General features: G+C 46.0%; 1 protein-coding gene across 8 annotated transcripts in view; it reads left to right on the top strand.

Moving 5' to 3' along the window:
• The window catches only part of LOC138300142 (zinc finger protein 2-like), a 108,581-nt gene that overhangs the window by 25,189 nt on the left and 64,459 nt on the right, over positions 1–18,933 (top strand). For all 8 annotated transcript variants that reach the window (XM_069239087.1, XM_069239085.1, XM_069239091.1 and 5 more), the window contains exon 3: positions 16,531–16,641. In XM_069239087.1, coding sequence (XP_069095188.1) covers positions 16,531–16,641 — 111 coding nt within the window. The remainder of the gene's footprint in view (positions 1–16,530; positions 16,642–18,933) is intronic.

Raw genomic sequence — 18,933 nt, 5'->3', positions numbered from 1 at the left:
TAGGTCTTTAAGCCAAGCAGAATAGGGGGGGCATTAGGGGCCTTCCAGTGTGTAGTGATCAAGCGCTTGTAAGTTACAAACGCAAGGTCTATAAACTTGTGAGTGTGTTTTTCATTCTAGCTCCTGTGTCGTATTCCCAACAAACAGGATTCCGGTGTAGGTGCGAGCGTAGTGTCTAGCATGTCTGCTACCGTCTCGGTAACGTGCCACCAGCCAGTGTTTATTGTGTGGCAGTCCCAGACCATATGGTAAAAATTAGCGGCAGGGGTAGCGCATCTGGGGCATTCTAGTTTAGAATTTGGGTATATTTTATTGATACGGGCCGGCAACAGATATGCTTGGTGAATGTAATTAAATTGTGTGTATCTCAGTCTCGCGTTGCGGGATGAAGATTTTATCGTGGTGAGGGCAGCTTCCCAGGATTTCTGGGCAATTGGTGTGGGAAGGACGGCATCCCAGCGGCTTTTGACTTGTGTCAAAGCAGTGCAGGTACCCGTTAGGAGATTTTTATATAGTTTAGTGACGATGCCCCTTGTGTTTCCTATAGTGAGCAGTGTAGTAAGTAAAAGGGATTCGTCGGGTTCGTCTGGGTTGATCCTCCAGAGGTTTTGTAGAAGTTTAATAGTGTCGCTGAATGTTAATAAGGCCCCAAGTTGCATGATTCCGGTGGACACAAGTTCTGCAAAAGTACTTGCTTTAGAACTCGAAAACAGGTCGCTTGTGTTCAATGTTTTAGTTACCCTTATATCATGATGAGAGGAGAGAGCTTGGACACCTGGTACCTGAGCCAATGGTATCAATGGTGAGAAAGGGGGGATTGGGGTTCTTCCCTGGACATATCTCCGCCAGCAGTATCTGGCTGTATCCAGTAGGGGTGTTTTATTAGGCGGGTAGGGAGGTCCAGACATAAGAGATGTCAGTATCATTTGTGGTGTCGTGTAAGCTGTTATCCCTGTACATTCCGGTTTAGACGGTTCGTTGAGCCACGTGGTTACCCATTGAAGCTGGGCTGCCGCGTAGTACAATTCAAAGTTTGGCATGCCGAGCCCACCCTCTTCTTGTGGGTATTGTGTGATGGCTAGTGCTACCCTGCGTCTGTCCCTGCCCCATAACAGATCAGTTAGCAAGGAGTGCAGTTTATGAAAAAACGAGCATGGCAGGGACAACGGGAGCGCTGTGAAGTAGTATAAAAATCTCAATAATATTAGCATTTTGGCTATGGCCATACGGCCCATGGGTGATAGTGGAAGTGAGCTCCAAAATGTCATGGACCCGCGAGTTGAGTGCAGCAGCCTGTCAAGGTTGCCCTCCTGTAGGTCTGTCATGGAATGGTATACATGAACCCCTAGATATTTAAAAGTCTGATATGCCCATGTCAATTGGTACATTGGCAATGCCATTTGCTCAGGAGGTATGCGTGTAAGAGGGGAAAATACATGATTTTGCCCAATTAACGCGCAGGCCAGTGGAGAGGGCGAAGTTATCCAGGATTTGCATAACCCCTGGGAGAGAGGAGGTATAGTTACGCAAATATAATAAGGCATCATCCGCTTATAAAGATATAATATGGTGTGTGTTGGATACACATATTAGAGTAAAGTAGGAAAACAAGGTGGAAACTAAAATGTGCCATGCATAACATTTATCAATATGGGCAGTGGTGGAGTAGGTGCAGTTGACTTCTGTGAGAATGCCTGGTATTAATTGCTCCTAAAGACACACTGGAGAGAAGAAAGACATTGCAAAGAACACAGATTGACAAAATCAATTGTTCTGATTTAGGGCCCAGGCTAATATGCTCAGGTACAGCCTTCAGATGTCAGATACAAGCTCATATACACAGATGATGGAATCAAATGCCCATGCACTGCCATCGTGTGCCATGTACGGTCTCCTCGTCTAAGCCCAAGTGATATCCTAAGAAGCCAAGCAACAGCCTTCAGATTCTCATATAAGGATCTATTTACCAGACTGCAGCTCATGTTGACACTCAAGCCCTTGTGTTCCCAACCACAGCCATCTATGCCTAGGTATAGTTGTATAGTCCATGGTGAGTCAGTCATCGAAAAATCATAAAAATATTGCTACACCTGCAGGTCCAGTAACTTGAATAATTTATTCGATCTAACTGTAATGTACTTGATCCATAACCCGGTCTTAAATTGTGTGATCCTAGGCAAATATTTTATTTTACCATTGCCTTTTCTTCATTCTCTCATATGAGTGCACCTTCAAATATCTGAGTTCAGCATTTCTGCTGTACAAAAAAAGATCTTGTTTGGTTAAATAGACTAAAAGTTTGCTCCATGTGTAATGTGGGGCCTATTTGTGAGGCTGTTTGCATCGCTTTTGCACCATGCAACATGGTGCAAGAGTGACGCTAACCTCAAGACAGATTTTTGAAGCAACGTAAAGCTGTTTTGCGTGGTTCTGGGTGGCTTAAAAAAATGTAGAGTAACGCAGTGCAGCACAAATCACTGCATTGCGTTGCTCTGCTCTGGGAAGGCATTCCATGGGCATTGCATGGGTGTTCCCTCATATCTCTCATGAATTTTGACGTATCCCCAGATTTACAAGAACTTGTAAACCTGAGGATGCGCCTAAATGGTACACCTTCTAAGAGGAGGTGTAACAAAGAGAAATATCTAAATTTCTCTTAGTTTCGTCCTCTTTCTACGCGTGCTGCATTCTGCACCGTGGTGCAAGGATATCTGCGTTACGACTAGGCAGCCCATTGTGCACTAGCGCTTGGGAAAGGACAGAAATGCGCTGCATTGCCTTCAGTGCAGCACATTCCTGCCCTTTCCCCATCACACAGTGCAGTGCAGCAGGGTGACTTGCTGCACTGCATGACTTCCTCATAAATGAGACCCTAAGAATCTAGCCCACATATAGGGTACACATAATCCCTTACTTGCCTCTTAGTTTACTAATAGCATTGCCACCAGGGCAGGGGCAGGAGTGTTTTGCAGCCACTAAATATACCATGAATGCCACAAAAACCTTCTCACTAACTTGCAATTTTGCTGATAAAACTATATGATGTATTAACAATAGTATGTGAAAATTGGGTTTCAGAAAACGTGTTTATCATTTGCACATCACCAAGTAAAGCATTCTGAAATGTTTTCATCCTATTAAAATATTTTTTCATCACTCAGAAGTACAAAAAATGGTCTTTCGCAACTACTAAAATATATTTTGAAATGTTTGTACAGTTTACTTACCTATTTAAGTGTACGTTAAGAACAATCTGACAACCCATAACCTTTCAATTCACACTCTTTGTACAGCTTTGTCAGGCAGTTCACTTTACAAAATCCTGGATCTCTGTAGTCGGAGAAGAAACGGTAATTGTAAGAAGGCCAACTGACTTTTGACCTCTGTCTCTGAACACAGAGCAAATGCGTCAAGGTAAAACAAGATTTAAAGGCATCTTTATTGCTCCTCTATAGTAGGAAGCTGATAGAAGAGTGACGGATAGGTGGAATTTGATGAATGCACATAATGCTTCACAGAAGATGGAGTAAAACACCACTGAAACCCGTAGTAGCTCTGATCCACTAACGATAAATGGTGTCATATTCACACCTTAGTGTCCTCTTTTTTTTTTTTTACCATCAAATTAAAGAGTGAATGCATGTGACAATACATACATTTTCTGTGGAGATTATTTTCATAAAATGCTGGTCACTGTGAAACAGTGTAGCAATAGTCTGGGGCCAGCAGATACATGAAATTGACCTCTTGATAGCTATATTTAGGGGATGTCAGTGCTGCCCTCTTTTGCCTGATTTATTTGGTGTAAAGTGAAGATGATAAAATAAATAACTGATGGTGTTGTTTGGTTGGTTGTTAGATCTGTGCCATGAACTTAAGGGACGTAGTTATATTTCAAACACTGATAGGAGGTCCCAGGACTCTTGTCTCCTTGTTGTAGTGCATTGGTACATCATACTGGGCCAAATCTTGAGTGTTACATAATTATTTATAATAGGTTTAGGACTTTGAAAGGTATACATTGCATATTGTTCTTCAATATTAGCGGTCTGTTGGCAACTGTCACAGGGCAAAAGTGTACTTGCAGAAATTGAAGGATTCTTTTTGGCAGTTTTACTAAAAGAATGGCGGTCAGAAAGGCTCACAAAGACCTCCTAAGACGATCAAGTGCTTCAGTGTTACTAATATTTTATGCTGTACACTACACAATATGATGATTTATAATATCTCGGAAGGTCTGATTGACCCGGTATTGTTTTGCCTTGAAATACCTGTAATGTTATATTCTTCACAAAAATGTAACCACGTAGGGGGCGTGGCTGACCCAGCCAAGATGTCGGACGCATAGTCGCGCGGCTCCGACAGGGCCTGCTATCTAATCCTGCAGAACGGCCCTCCCAGGGACCCAGCAGGATAATCCGCTCAGATCGGGAGAGTCTGACCCGGCGGGGAGCAGCGGAGTTAGTCTGTCTCCCCCGATCCATCCGGTGCAACGGAGTAGGAGCAGCCCTAGCGCACACCGGAGCTCGGCTTTGGAGCCGCGGGCTCGAGTTAGACGGCGCGCCCGGCTGGGAAGGTTAAGAGGAGCTGCGGGCCGCAACGGGCCCCCCGCAGTTATAGCCGTGAATCGGCCGCGCTGGGGAGTCACCCGGGGTCCACCCCTGGCCCCAACTTTGAGGGAGCTTTCCAGCTGACTTCAGAGGCTGTGGAGGCAGCGGCTGGAGCTCCGGGTCCCGGGCGCGCCAAGTAGGTGAGCGGCGGCCGATGAGCGGGACCTGGGAAGTTGGACTGCGCACCCCTGGGCTGGCAGAGAGAGTTCCTGGCACCTGTTGGAGAGCAGCAGGGACCCCTTGGGGGATCAAGGGGTGCCCCCCGGGGTGAGGGGACCCGCTGCTGGGCCCCCCTTGCCTCTCCAGGAGAGCAGACCCGCTGGAGCAGGGCTGCGGACGCGGCCTGAGCTAGATGGGGTAGCGGCCGAATCTGGTGCTGGGGAGAGGCGGGCGAACCTGTGCCGAGGGCCTGATAGTCGCCCCGGGGCGCTGGCTCCACCACGAGGACTCATGCCACACCGCAGCAACGCCGCACACGCAGAACGGACGTGGAGCTGGCAGCGGACTCCCAAAAATGACCTGCAGTGACACACTGAGTGGACAGAGAGCACGCCTAGCTCGTGGGCACCGGTGGAGGGAGTGCCCATCGGACAAGAGAACGGTGGCTGAGACGTCAGCAGGTCCTATAGGAGTGTGCCACGAGCGTAACCGCTGAGATCCGAGGCCAGCTGTAGAGGGGGCCCACTCTGAACGGGCACGTAAACCACAGAGCAACGTCTTGCAGATGCCATCCAGAACCCGGAATAAAGGCAATATGACGAATCGCAGAGCCCCAACTGAGCGCGGCGGGGAATACAGCGGGGACCTCAATCACCCAACAGTGCAAGCTACACTTGATAAAATACTAGGTGCCATCGATGACACCAAAACAACCCTGCAACATGATATCAACCAGGTAGCGGTGGAGGTATGCCTTCTGAGAGCGAATCACCAAAAGTTAACGGACAGAGTCCGAGAGGCAGAAACTACACTGATGGAACTTGCTCCGAAACATGAGGACCTGGCAGCCACGGTAACTGACCTGACCGACCGAGTTTTACGCCTAGAGAAGCGGGCAGAGGATGCGGAAGGGAGAAATCGCAGGAACAACGTGCGGGTGGTTGGACTGCCGGAAGGCGCTGAAGGAAAGAATATGGTGGGGTTCCTGGAGGAGTGGCTGCAGACATTGGCAGCCCCGGAAAGTTTGACTCCATTTTTCTCCCTGGAGCGTGTGCACTGGGTGCCCTCGAGGCCCCAAGAGCCGGGAAGACCACCCCGGGTGGTGGTGGCTAAGCTACTGCACTACAGAGACAGAGATGCCCTTCTCCAGCGTGCCAGAGCAGTCGGACCCTTCAGGGTGGCGAAGGGGGAGGTGACGCTGTTCCCGGATTTCACACTGGAAGTACAAACCAAACGGGCTTCCTTCCTGACCGTGAAGAGAGTGCTTAGGGAGAAAGGGATCCAGTACTCGCTCCTTTTCCCGGCCAAGCTGAGGGTGATTGTCAACGACCAAACTATGTTTTTCCTGAAACCTGATGAGGCATGGGAATGGCTAGAGTCACGTGGAATAGGAGAGGGGTGCTGAGGCGGCAGCGACCGGACTGGGTCGAACCCCCGCGGGGGATAGAGGAGACAGCGGAACAGGCGCCACACGCAGAGCGAACCGACCCGGATGAGAAGGATCTCGCTAAGAGAGCGGCTTTGGAGGCGGCTGCCTCCATCAGTAAGGAAATGTCCTCACAGGAGGGCAGTGGAGGAGAGTCGGACCAGGCCTCTGTGTCCTCGGTGGGGGGCTTGAGCTGTTTCGCGTCTGCTTTGAGGGTGACCCCCCAAACGGCAGACGAACTGGGCTGAATGAATCCATAAATCGGACATGGGGTGAAGAGCACAGTACAAACAGCAGGCCCTGACGGGCGTGGAGCTACCACCCCCCACAGGTGTATCGGCCACTCCGCTACGGATGGCGAGACCTATACTTAACTTCTTGACTAAATTGCACTGTTGCGCTCTTTCATGGGCCACCTACAGTTGGAGAGGCGCCCTGGGGAATGGGAGTTACAGTTTCATGTTTTTAATCGTGATGACGCAGAGAGGGGCTACATATATATAGGACACACAGGCGGGGGGCTGGTCTTGGGGCCTGGCAGAGCGGGGGCCGCGTGGCCTACTACAGACGTGTTATCATGACAGAGTACAATATATTAACATGGAATTAAAGGGGGATGGGGTCGCCCGGCAAACGACATAGAGTGCTCGCCTACCTAAAAAGATGAGGTATCCACGTGGCCCTACTACAAGAAACACACCTTGTTGCGACTGAGATTGCAAAATTAAGACAAAGATGGAGAGGGCAGATATTTGCTACCAAATATTCGGCATACGCTAGGGGGGCCCTGGTGTGGGTTAGAGCGGGAGTCCCCTTTGAGGCTACCTCGACGGACATTGACCAAGAGGGCAGGTTTGTAACAGTGAGGGGGAGGCTGCATGGGAGTTCCGATCGCCTTAACCAGTGTATATGCCCCTAACCAAGACCAGATCCTCTTCATGCAGCGCCTTTCGAGTCATATCACACGCCAACAAGGGTAGGAACTAGTGATTGGGGGCGACTTTAATAGTATAATGGACGTTGATCTTGACCGGTCCACTCCACCACTGGCGGGAGCCGTAACACATAAAATAGCCAAGAATCTGAGGGAGTGGGTGAGGGCCTGGGAGCTGGTGGATATTTGGCGCAGTCAACACCCTGGGGAAAGGGACTACTCCTACTACTCCTGCCTCCAGCGGGTCCACACCAGGATAGATAGGATACTATGTTCAACCTCAATAGCGCAGGAAATGACACACTCGGAATATCTAGGGCGTACCCTCTCTGATCATAGCCCCCTCATGCTTACATGGAAGGCGATCACCGATAGACCCCCCCCCATCCCAATATGAGGATTGTCACCGACAGCGCTGGAAGACCAGGCGTACAGAGAGATGCTCCGCTCTCACTTGGCGAACCATATCGCTATCAATAAGGGCTCTGCATCTGCAAGACATGTGGAATGGGAGGCACTTAAGATGGCGACTAGGGGGTCACTGCTTGGGGCAAACAGTCTGAATCAGGCGCACATTGGAGCGGGAATTGAACAAGTTAGAGAGGATTATACATGAGGGTGAAAAGGGGGGGAAGCAGAGAGGCGACTGAGCAAGATAGATACAAAGAAGCAAAGAGGAACTATTCACATGTCAAGGAGCAGTTGAGATGCCAAAATACACAAGGATATTGGGCATCGGTGCAGGCAGAGGAGGGCAAATCGGGCAGGATGTTAGCCTGGCTGGTGAGACCAAGAGGAGGGGAGACACCCATTGTAGGAGTCCGGGACATGAAGGGGGGAACACAGAAGTACGCCGGGGGCCACAAATGATGCTTTTAGAGAGTATTACACTTTTCTCTATAGGAGCCCAGAAGCGCTCGAGACAGAATCATTGGACACATATCTGCATTAACTACCTCTGAACAAACTAGAACAGGGGGAAGGGGACGAGCTGGGTGGACCAGTGACTCTAGAGGAAGTACAGGAGGCCATCACACAGCTAGCATCAGGGAAGACCCCGGGAACAGACGGACTCGCGATGGACTTCTATAAGAAGTATTTGGCCCTGCTGGCACCCCAGCTGGTGGAAATGTACAAGGAGGCGTTACAGCGAGGCCGACTACCGGACTCAATGAGGGAGGCCCTGGTGATCCCTCTCCCCAAGATGAACTCGGGGGACGTGTCTGTGACCGACTTTCGCCCGCTATCGATGCTGAATAATGACTTAAAAATTCTTAGCAAGCTTATGGCTAACCGACTGCTCCTACACATATCCAATTTGATCCATGAGGATCAGAACGGGTTTGTACCTGCCCGCAACACCTCACTAAACCTTAGACGCCTTTTTGCCATTTTGCACATGCCACACGAAGAGAAGTCCCCTGCGGGGATGCTCCTCACCATTGACTTTGAGAAGGCTTTTGATTCGGTCAGATGGGACTACCTGAGGACTGTCATGCGTCGGATGGGATTGGGGGAGGGTTGGGTGAGATGGGTAGACCTACTAAATGAAGCCCCACTGGCTAGAGTAAGAACCGGCCGGACGATATCAGAAACTTATCCTATATACAGGGGCACCAGGCAGGGGTGCCCACTATCCCCATTATTATTTGCATTAGCGATTGAACCCCTGGCAGCACGATTAAGGATGGAGGGCAGGGGAAGAGGAATGAAGTGGGGACAGGATGAACATATTATCTCCCTCTATGCTGATGACATCTTGATTTATCTAAGAGATGGCCATTCGGGACTACCTTGGGCACTTGATAACCTGGACCGCTTTGGAAGCTTGTCCGGCCTGCGTATAAATAGGGGTAAGACCTTTGTATTTCCCTTGATAGTGGGAAGCCCGCGCCCCCCATCCTGCCAGGAGGATATGGTATGGGCACCACACACCTTCAAATACCTGGGCATACAGGTGTTTCACGATCTCAGGGACCTACGTGAAGGTAACGCGGGAAGGGCACTCCGATCGCTCCGTGCTTCTGTGGGATTCTGGCGTTCTCTCAAATTGTCCACAATGCCCAGAGTATCATTATCCAAGAGGATTTTGCTACTGCGCCTCCTTTATTACTTTACTAACCTACCGGTACTACTCCCCCTGTCGTGGTTTAAGGAATTGAACAGTCTCCTCAGAGACCTCATTTGGGACAGCGGTCGCAGACGCACGGCGCTCACGATCATGTGTAGACCGACTAGGGCAGGGGGATTGGGAGTCCCGGATTTTGAACTTTACTATCTGGCATGCCAGCTACAGTGGATCTCCAGATGGTGCTCTGGGGAGGGTCACCTAGACAGGTGCACCCTAAACAGTGCAACAAATACAGAGTGGATCATGGCACAAATGATAGGCCGACGAGTGGAAGCACAGGAAGAGAGCATCATGACGAAGGTAGCCCTGTCGTGCTGGAAGAGATGCTTGAGACGCTTGCCTTTGTCAGTGATAACACAAGGCACCAAGGAGGCCATCTTACCGGGCTCGGGGCTGGGAGTCTGGGCCAAAGCTGGGGTAGAGAACATAGGGGACTTCTTTCGCAATGGTGTATTGAGATCCTTCACAGAAATGACTGATCAAAAAGGAATACCAACCGGGCAATTTCTACTACACCATTACTTGTTACATCACATAAAGGTATACTGGGACACGGCCAATGCGGAACCTACCACACACCGGATCCTGCATCTCCTGCTAACCTCCGGAACCGACCGACACCAGGTATCTGGGTTGTATAAGGCCCAGAGTGACAACACACTCGACCCATTGCAGACACTGAGGGAAAGATGGGAAAAGACACTAGGTAGAGATATGTTGGAGGCAGAGTGGAGGAAGGTACTGGCATACCCGCGGGTGGTATCACGAAATACAAGACTTCGATAAATACAATACAATTACACCCACAGAACATACCTCACCCCGCACCGGCTGAACCTAATATACAAGGGTGAGCCCAGGAGTTGCTGCAGATGCGGGGCAGTAGATGCGGACCTGGACCGTATGATGTGGTACTGCCCTGGACTCCTACGGAGCTGGAGGGCAGTTCTGACTGACCTGGAGGGCCTTTTGGGCACAACTCTGGGACTGACCCCCCTCTGTGTGTCTGCTGGGCTTGTACCCAGGACCACCACCTCGACCTGGCCTTAGTGTTGTTCAGGATACGGATCACATTAGGTTGGAAGTCGCCGAGGCCCCCCCTCATGGAGGACTGGAGACGGGACCTGACAAAATGGGTGAGGGCTGAACTGCAGGTACTGCGAAGTGAAGAGGCTCGGGGTGCACCTGCACCCCTGGCTTCTACATGGGTGGAAGCCCTGATCAAATGGGAGAGTAGGGAATGGGAAGTAGGAATATCGACTGGAGGGTCAGGATCCAACACGGAACAAGTAGAGCGAGAGAAACCGGAACAGGTGGGATACACTGCACCTTAATGCTAAGGAGAACACCCTGGATTGTCCCAACCCACCTGAGCAGCCAATGAAAAGGACAGAAAAGGAGGTGGGCAGACCTGGAGAACACCAGAGTATATGGATAGTTTGAGGGATTATAGGCGGAGGTGGTGCCCCGTTCCCACCGGGGGTTACTTCCACACAGCAGGGAAATCACGGAAGAGACGTCTGGGAGTGGCAATCTCCCCGACGAGGGGCCCTTGGCACATACCCCTGCAAATTTGGTGGTCAATACCTGCCCTTTCTGCGATATACCACATGTTGACAGTTGTTTTAGTTAAGAAGCGTTAGATTGGTGTGGAAAAAAGAGAAGATATCAAAATGCACGACACAGGAACCTGCGCAATTACTGCACACATAGCACTCAGAGACAGACTATACAAAACATAAGTACTAGATTTACACGGGAACCCACTAATATGTTACAGACTAACATTGGAATGTGCTGCGATTGGTAGAACTGCATTAATAAATGTTTAAACGGAACTGATTATGTACACCAAAAATATTAAAATGTTAATAAAAACAATTTTAAAAAACAAAATGGAACCACGTAGATAGCACAAGTAGAGCGGCCTTCACCCTTCCTGTTCTGCAAATTTAGGGATATCAAAATGTATGTAGCATATTTTTATAAATACAGTATTCAGGAAAAATGAGTTACAAGAATGCAGATCGTAAAACAGTATCATCCTAGTGCTTCATAATTGCTGCATGTTTGCTGTCTGCAGCAACCCACTGAAATAGTCTGACATCACGCAATCTCAACTCAAAAAGTTCTTCTGCAACCATTTCAAGACTTCTTCTTACCTCAGATACAGAACAGAGCAGGTTCCAAACAGTTTTTGATAAAAGGCACAAGACTGGGCATGATTAATATTAAAACCAGGGAAGAATATGCATCTTATCTATGTTAATATGGGGTAGGAGATGTAGAGATTAGCTTGCCCATACAGGAAGCAGTATTTTGGTTTCCCAGAAAAAGGACTAATAGTTTAAGTTTTGGAAAGTATATGTTATGCCTAAATAAGTCACAATGTGCTCTGAATAAGATGATTCATGGAGGGGAAGACCCGAGTTGTGTTTTGTTGAAAAATAAGGAATATCCAGAGTGAGCGACATTGCTAAGCTAATGTAATAGTAGTTGGAGGTATCATACTGATTGTTAGACCTGACAGCCTTAGGGTGGTCACCCCAAACTTTTTGTCTACCTCCTTCCTCTTTTGACACTGTTTTTGCTGCTTTTAGGACTGTGCGCACTTTACCACTGTTAACTAGTGCTAAAGTGCATATGCTCTCTCCCTTCAAACATGGTGACACTGGCTCATACCCAATTGGCTTATGTAATTTACTTATAAGTCCCTAGTAAAGTGCACTACATGTGCCAGGGCCTGTAGATTAAATGCTACTAGTGGGCCTGCAGCACTGATTGTGCCACCCACATAAGTAGCCCCTTAACCATGTTTCAGGCCTGCCATTGCAGGGCCTGTGTGCAGTTTCACTGCCAATTCGACTTTGCATTTAAAAGTACTTGCCAAGCCTTACAACTCCCCTTTTTCTACATGTAAGTCACCGCTAAGGTAGGCTCTAGGTAACCCATAGAGCAGGGTGCTATGTAAGTAAAAGGACATGAACATATGTGTTCTATATGTCCTGGTAGTATAAAACCCCTTAATTCGTTTTACACTACTGTGAGGCCTGCTCCTTTCATAGGCTAACACTAAGGCTACCCTCATAAACTGTTTGAGTGGTAGATTCTGATTAGAAACGGGGAAACAGGTCATATTTAGTATGGCCAGAAGGGTAATACAAAATCCTGCTGACTGGTGAAGTTGGACTTTATATTACTATTTTAGAAATGCCACTTTCAGAAAGTGAGCATTTATCTGCACTTAAAACCTTCTGTGCCTTACAATCCACATCTGGGGTGGGCTGGTTGACAGCTCCCTTGTGCATTTCACCCAGACAACCACAAACACAGGATGCTCAGTCACACCTGCACACATCTGCATACTGAATGGGTCTTTTCTGGGTTGGAAGGGTGGAGGGCCTGACGCTTACATTTCAAAGGACAGTGGCCTGCCCTCACACAATGGACTTCCAACCCCCCACTAGGACCCTCACAGACAGGATTGTACTGAAAGGGGACCTTGTGCACTTCTAAGCCACGCTTTGAAGTCTCCCTCACTTCAAAGGCACATTTGGATATATAAACTGGGTGTCTGACCCTACCAACTCAGACGCTTCTTGACAAGATACCTCCTGGGAAAGAAACCCTGAACCAGAACCTGCAACCTTTCGAGAGAAGCTGCCTGGCTGCCCACAGGACTCACCTGACTGCTTTGCTGTAAAGGAATGCTACCTTGCTGTTGCCCTGCTGGCTTGCTGCCCTCTCGCTCTGCAGAGGAGTGTTCTCTAAGGGCTTGGATTGAGCTTGCCTCCTGTTTCTTGAAGTCTCAGGGCCAAAAATACTTCATCTCTGCAAAGAACTCCTTGTGCAGCGAAAATCGACAAAAAGCCTGTCCTGCGGTGAGAAAATCAGTGCATCGCCGAACTGGAACAACCCAGCCCGGCTCGCCGAGGGGAGATCGACACAGAGTCAGCGTTGCGACCGGAACTTTGATGCACGGGATCGATACATCGCAAGCAGGAACGACGCAACCTGACTTCCTGCAAGAGGAATCGACGCAGCAGCTGCCGTACAACAGAAATTTCCCTGCATTGCCCACCAGGTCAACGCAGCTCCTGTGACTTGATCCTGCATGCCCAGGATTTCTCCGCATCGTCCCCGGGGGGTCCAAATACCCCGCAACCCAAGCCTGCACGCCAGAAATCGACGCAAAGCTTTTGCTGGGTGGAAAACCATCGATGGAGAAACCAACGCACACCTCCCCGTTTTCCACGCATCTCCTGTTCTGCGGTCCCGTGCGGATAATTTAGACACAAACCAGGTACTTTGTGCTCACAAGAGACCAATGTTGTTTTAAAGAACTAAAGACTCTATTTATTATTACAAAACTGATGTTTCCACTTGTATTGATCAAATCTTGATCATTTTGACCTTAATCTACTCATTCTATATTTTTCTAAACCTGTGTGGTGTATTTTTGTGGGGTTTGCACTGTGTTATTACATGATTTATTGCACAAATACTTTACACATTACCTTCTAAGTTAAGCCTGACTGCTCAGTGACAAGCTACCAGAGGTTGGGCAAAGGATAATTTGGATGGTGTGTGATTTACCCTGACTGGAGTGAGGGTCCTTGCTTGGACAGGGGGTAACCTGACTGCTAACCAAAGACCCCATTTATAACACTGAATATCTATGAAAAGTGCCATATCATCAGCCAATATTGCTAAGCGGCAAGATATACCTTTTGTAATTCAAGCATTTGAGCAGAGCATAGTTTGAAAGGGGTTAGGGAAATCCCAGAAAGTATTGGCGGTAATAGTCATCCCTGCATTGTACCGGGTTCACTTAAGACCCTAACAACAGACATGGATTCCATTTATGACTTGTACTGTGTAGTGATAGTGTTAATAATTCATTGCAAGGAGATCAGCTTTACCACAAGAAAGAACACCAAAGGCCTTCTCAGCATCTAGAAGCGTTGCCGCCAGTCGAGCTGCGACATGGTCGACAACAGCCAGTGGTCTGTCATTTGCTGAAGTTGTATTAACTCATGTTGTCTTTCAACACATTAGATTAAAGTAGTATGTCCACCAGTAGGTTAAAGTAGATTTTGCTTTTGAGTCCAAGCTGAAATAAGCCAATAATTTCCCCTATTGATTTGGTCACTGTTCTTTTTTAGAAAGATGGGCATGTTTGCATGTGATCAGGACCCAGGAATGTGCCCACCCTAAAAATATTCTGCTCCACCTCTAGAAAGGAGGGAGCTTGTTCTGCATTGCAGACTTTATAAAATTCAGTCTGGAACCCGTCGTAACTAGTCACATTATTTAAAGCATCCTAGATTATAGATTTAACCCCATTTAAAGTAATAGGAGATTGACTAGAGAGTATGCCTCATAAAGACACACACACAGTATTTTGCCCACCTATAAAAAAAACATCTATTTAAGACGCTCTACTAGTTCACATTCAAATGGAAAAAAATCACTTTGGTCTATTAAATACAAGTAAATAGTTCAATGTGTATAATAATCCTTATTGTAAAATGCATGTATTATTGCATTTCCAGATATGCCAATTTTGACATGTATTCCTGAATGGCCAGGAACGCAGTAAGATGTTTTAATTTAATTATGATCCACACTTATTTGACTTTTATTGAAATAATTCCAACAAGGGTGATCCACAAAAACCATTGAAGAAATGGAAATTGGTGTTCATCACTTACCGGAATGCTATTAAAGGTGATACAAAGGCAATAGCTAGAAGTAAGATCAGTTTTTTTTACATTGTCTGCGGTTTGAGGAACAAGATGTGTTCGAAAGTCTACAACGTATTTTCCGTCATTAAGAGGAAGGTCTCCTAAATGATATTGATGAATCATTGTTGAGGATGACTTTTATTTTTAAACTCAACAAAAGCATAGCTTTGGAAAGATATAGATTCTACACCAAAACTCAAAGGGCTGGTGAGTCTTTTGAGGTGTTCCTGATTTGCTTAAGCCTCTTATCGATTTCATGTTCTTTCAGTACAAAATAAAATGCTTAGAGATCAAATAATTGTATACACAAGAAGTAGGAAAGTTCATTGCCAGTTATGAATAATGAGTGATCCGTCTTTGCAATGAGCTATATTACTACAGCCAAAATAAATGAACGGTCGGAAATGTGTTTGAAAATGGTTAGTGAAGAAAGAAATGAAAAGAAAAATGCGGAAATGGGCAGTGGTATAAACAAATAAGGGAAAGATACTAGGATAAAGAAAACTGAAAGAACGACTATGTGTTGCAACCATTGGAGATACAAACGTGAATTCTCACAAAAGTTGTCCAGCAATTGTAGAAGACTGCAACATTTGGGGAAAGATTGAGCATTTTGGGAGACTAAAAAGGTGTTAAGGCCCAAATGTGACACTGGCCAGTGTATTGAGGAGTAGTGAGGATACCAATGCTGAAAGTGAAGAGGTTGATGGATTTGAAAGAGAACACAGAATTCTGTCAGCTGTAATGGAGAATGTGAAAAGCATAAAAGAGGAAAAGAAGAAATCACCGAAATAAGAAGTCAGTGTTAGCAGAAGAAAGCTAATTCTGATGGTGAATTTTGGCTCACAATAGCCAATTATGATTAAGTAAACAATTGATGTGATCATGTAGAGGATTTAGAGAAATCAGATATAAATCCAGAACCTTTTGAGGAAACGATTATCAATATTGTTTGTGTAGAGTTAATGTGGCGTTTAAAGACAGAAATGCAGACATCAAATTATATGTGGCAGTAACAAGAGTTCATGTATTGCGCTGGAGGGAACCATATAAGTACAATTAGAACCCTAGAGTCAAAGAGCAAGTTCAAGTTATTTGTGAAAGTTTGACAATGAAAGATTTCTAAGTTAATTTATGTTCTTCGATGTGCACTCCTTTACCTGTTGTAGTGCTTTTGTGTGCATTTTTCTTATCTAGATATGTCAAAGTGCTCCTTTGTGCACTTCTTGGTCTATTCCTGTATGTCTGTATGCATCTCTTAACAAAGGCATATCTATTTGACTCGGTATGTACTTGCATCTGTCAGTACTGCTGCATGTACTGGTTTCACTAGCGTTGACCCGCTCTGTAGTATGCTTTGCCTCCTTTGGATTGATAATTTTATCTATAACGGGCAATCTGTCAATTTCTCCACATTGACCCTCCTCCCCCCGTTTTTGTGAATCACAAATGTGTTGTAATGGAATTCAAACAGTATGGAACATGTAGAATTATCACTAACTTCATCAATCTTTCAATGACAGGGTCCGTGATTACCACTATGGTCTTTTCATTAAGAGCTAAAGAAAAGCAAAAGATGTTCCCTATGGACAGCCAGGAGTCTGGAAGAAGCCTTTCTGTTAACGATTGCCCAAGTAAGTGAAACGCCTGTTAAGTGTGACCTGATAGTAACGCTTCAAACGATCGTCCCAAAAACATACATTTATCAGATGACGCCATGTCATCAAGGACACGATTTTCCAGGTTTGGGATCACCTTTAGCAATCTATTGCATTCTGGGAGTTGTGTTAGTGAAAACGGTTATAGGAAAAAGGAAAGCCCAAGACTGGAACATGGGGCTGATGACAAGAAGTGATTTTGCAACAGAAACGCACCCATTTAATCCTGTAGCTATATACACATTCATTCTCAGATACAGAGAGATGCAGGAAGGAGAGTAAAGCTTATCAACAGATTCACAGTTACACACCACATCATGCAGGTGCACATACAGTCTCCCATGAGCACATAAAATCACCCGAAAGCACACACTGGTACGGACTCTTTTATGTTTTCTGTTACCTTTAGAGTAAATGTATGTCTTTGTTTGGAATTCTCAAAATATCCCAGGTGTACACATGAGGAGCTGCGATAGATACAACGTTCTAGGGGTATTTACATGCATACTCATTTACACATACATAATAGTAGCGATTGTACTTTTTTGGAATGCATAAATACTTAAAAATGCACATATTCTTAAACTTTTTTCCTGTGTTTTTCTCCATAAGTAACATTTTTCCCTTTGTAACGACACTTACCTTTACACCACTAGCAATTTCGGAGTAGACCTTCCACTCCCAACCTGGTTTGGGGCTTTATCCTGCCTATGACAAATAAACTCTTGAAGACCAGATACTTTCCAACAGGAGTCGCCCGTTATAGAACTATGTGAAAAGAGAACGAGGGGGAAGCTGATACCTTAAATTGTAAGGTTCAAGAAATGATCTATGTACACTAACACATCCAAAAGTTGCTTTTATCATTTAAATCAGGTAATATGTGGGGTCTCAATCTTCATATACTTTTGATTCACTCACTCTGCCTCCTTCATGTCAGGCTACCTATGCTACAGAACAACAGGTGGCAACTGCAGGCCTCTAGTAGTGGTAACCGGGGACTTCAGTACGATTTTCAAACCAAATAATTACTAGGCAACAATCATCAAAGAAGAAGACTTAGCCTGAAGAATTCCTGTTTTAGCTACGATGGATATTAAAAATCATTCTAGTATGGGATGCCAGTTAGCCCCCTTAACACCAATTAACAGTCATTGAGCCACTAATGGCAGGTTCAAATCTAACTCCAGTAGGCACTAAACCTATTGCAACAAAATTCATAAAAGCTTATTTGATTATACAATATTGGGCCAGCCTAGTTTGAGCTCTGTGGTTGACATGAAAATAGAGGAATGCTCAATGTATTGCAACCTCTTAATTCTCAGTCTGTCACTCGCCTTCATGTCACTGTCAACATTGCTTAAAGGCTCTAAGAAATGTGTATGTTACCAAAAACTGTAACATACTAAAATAGGTAGAGGTTGAGCTAGACTACCTTACGCCTAATAACTAATTTTGTAACCACTATTTTGAGGATGACCGATTTCCCAAGACTGCAGCTGCATACAACCAAACTCTGCAATTCTCAAGTGCATAGTGCCTTTCTTAACAAAACCTGCCTCCTCAAGGAGGGCCATCTACCCAGAAGGTAAGGAGTGCAAACTAGCCAAATCATAAATGCTGTTGGCTAATAAAAGTAATACTGATGGGATACAACAGCAAAAAGGAGATAATACAAATTGCTGCTGAATGAAAAAATCAGCATGGGAACATAGTAAATTGCAAGCTCGCCTTGAGGTAGAGCGAACCAGTGAGTCTCGTCCTTTTTGGCATATCATTGCATAAAGTAGTAAACAAACTATCTTAAGTCCAGAAACCTGTATAACTGAAGGTCACTGGTATGCACATTTTGTGTGTCCATATTCTGCTCCAGGACTCTGAAGTGTATGACTTCCACACATCATTGCATAGTGGTCAATTGACTGTTCTCCTTAAAAGAAATGTTATAGGCCGTTAATAGGCAAAAGATAGCAGCTGACCTCTATAGATATGAGCCCATTCTTTGCAGCAGATACATGACGCCTGTGAGTAACACTATTTTAAATGGGGATCCCCTTACTGTAACCTAATTAGGAGCAAAAAAGTGCCTCTGTACAAGAAAGACTACACAAATGATCCATCAGGCTATTCTCAGTAAGCCTCATAGACCACATCCAGAACATTTATCTTGCTCTCCAGGATCAAGGATAATACAATCCTTTCAAATGCACAAATAGGGGTTAGGAAGACCTCCAGCACAGTATCTACTTTTAGAAAAAGTATGCTGTG

Source organism: Pleurodeles waltl, chromosome 6 (genome assembly GCF_031143425.1).
Source record: "Pleurodeles waltl isolate 20211129_DDA chromosome 6, aPleWal1.hap1.20221129, whole genome shotgun sequence".
Classification (NCBI taxonomy): domain Eukaryota; kingdom Metazoa; phylum Chordata; class Amphibia; order Caudata; family Salamandridae; genus Pleurodeles; species Pleurodeles waltl.
This window is presented reverse-complemented; position numbering and strand designations above follow the sequence as displayed.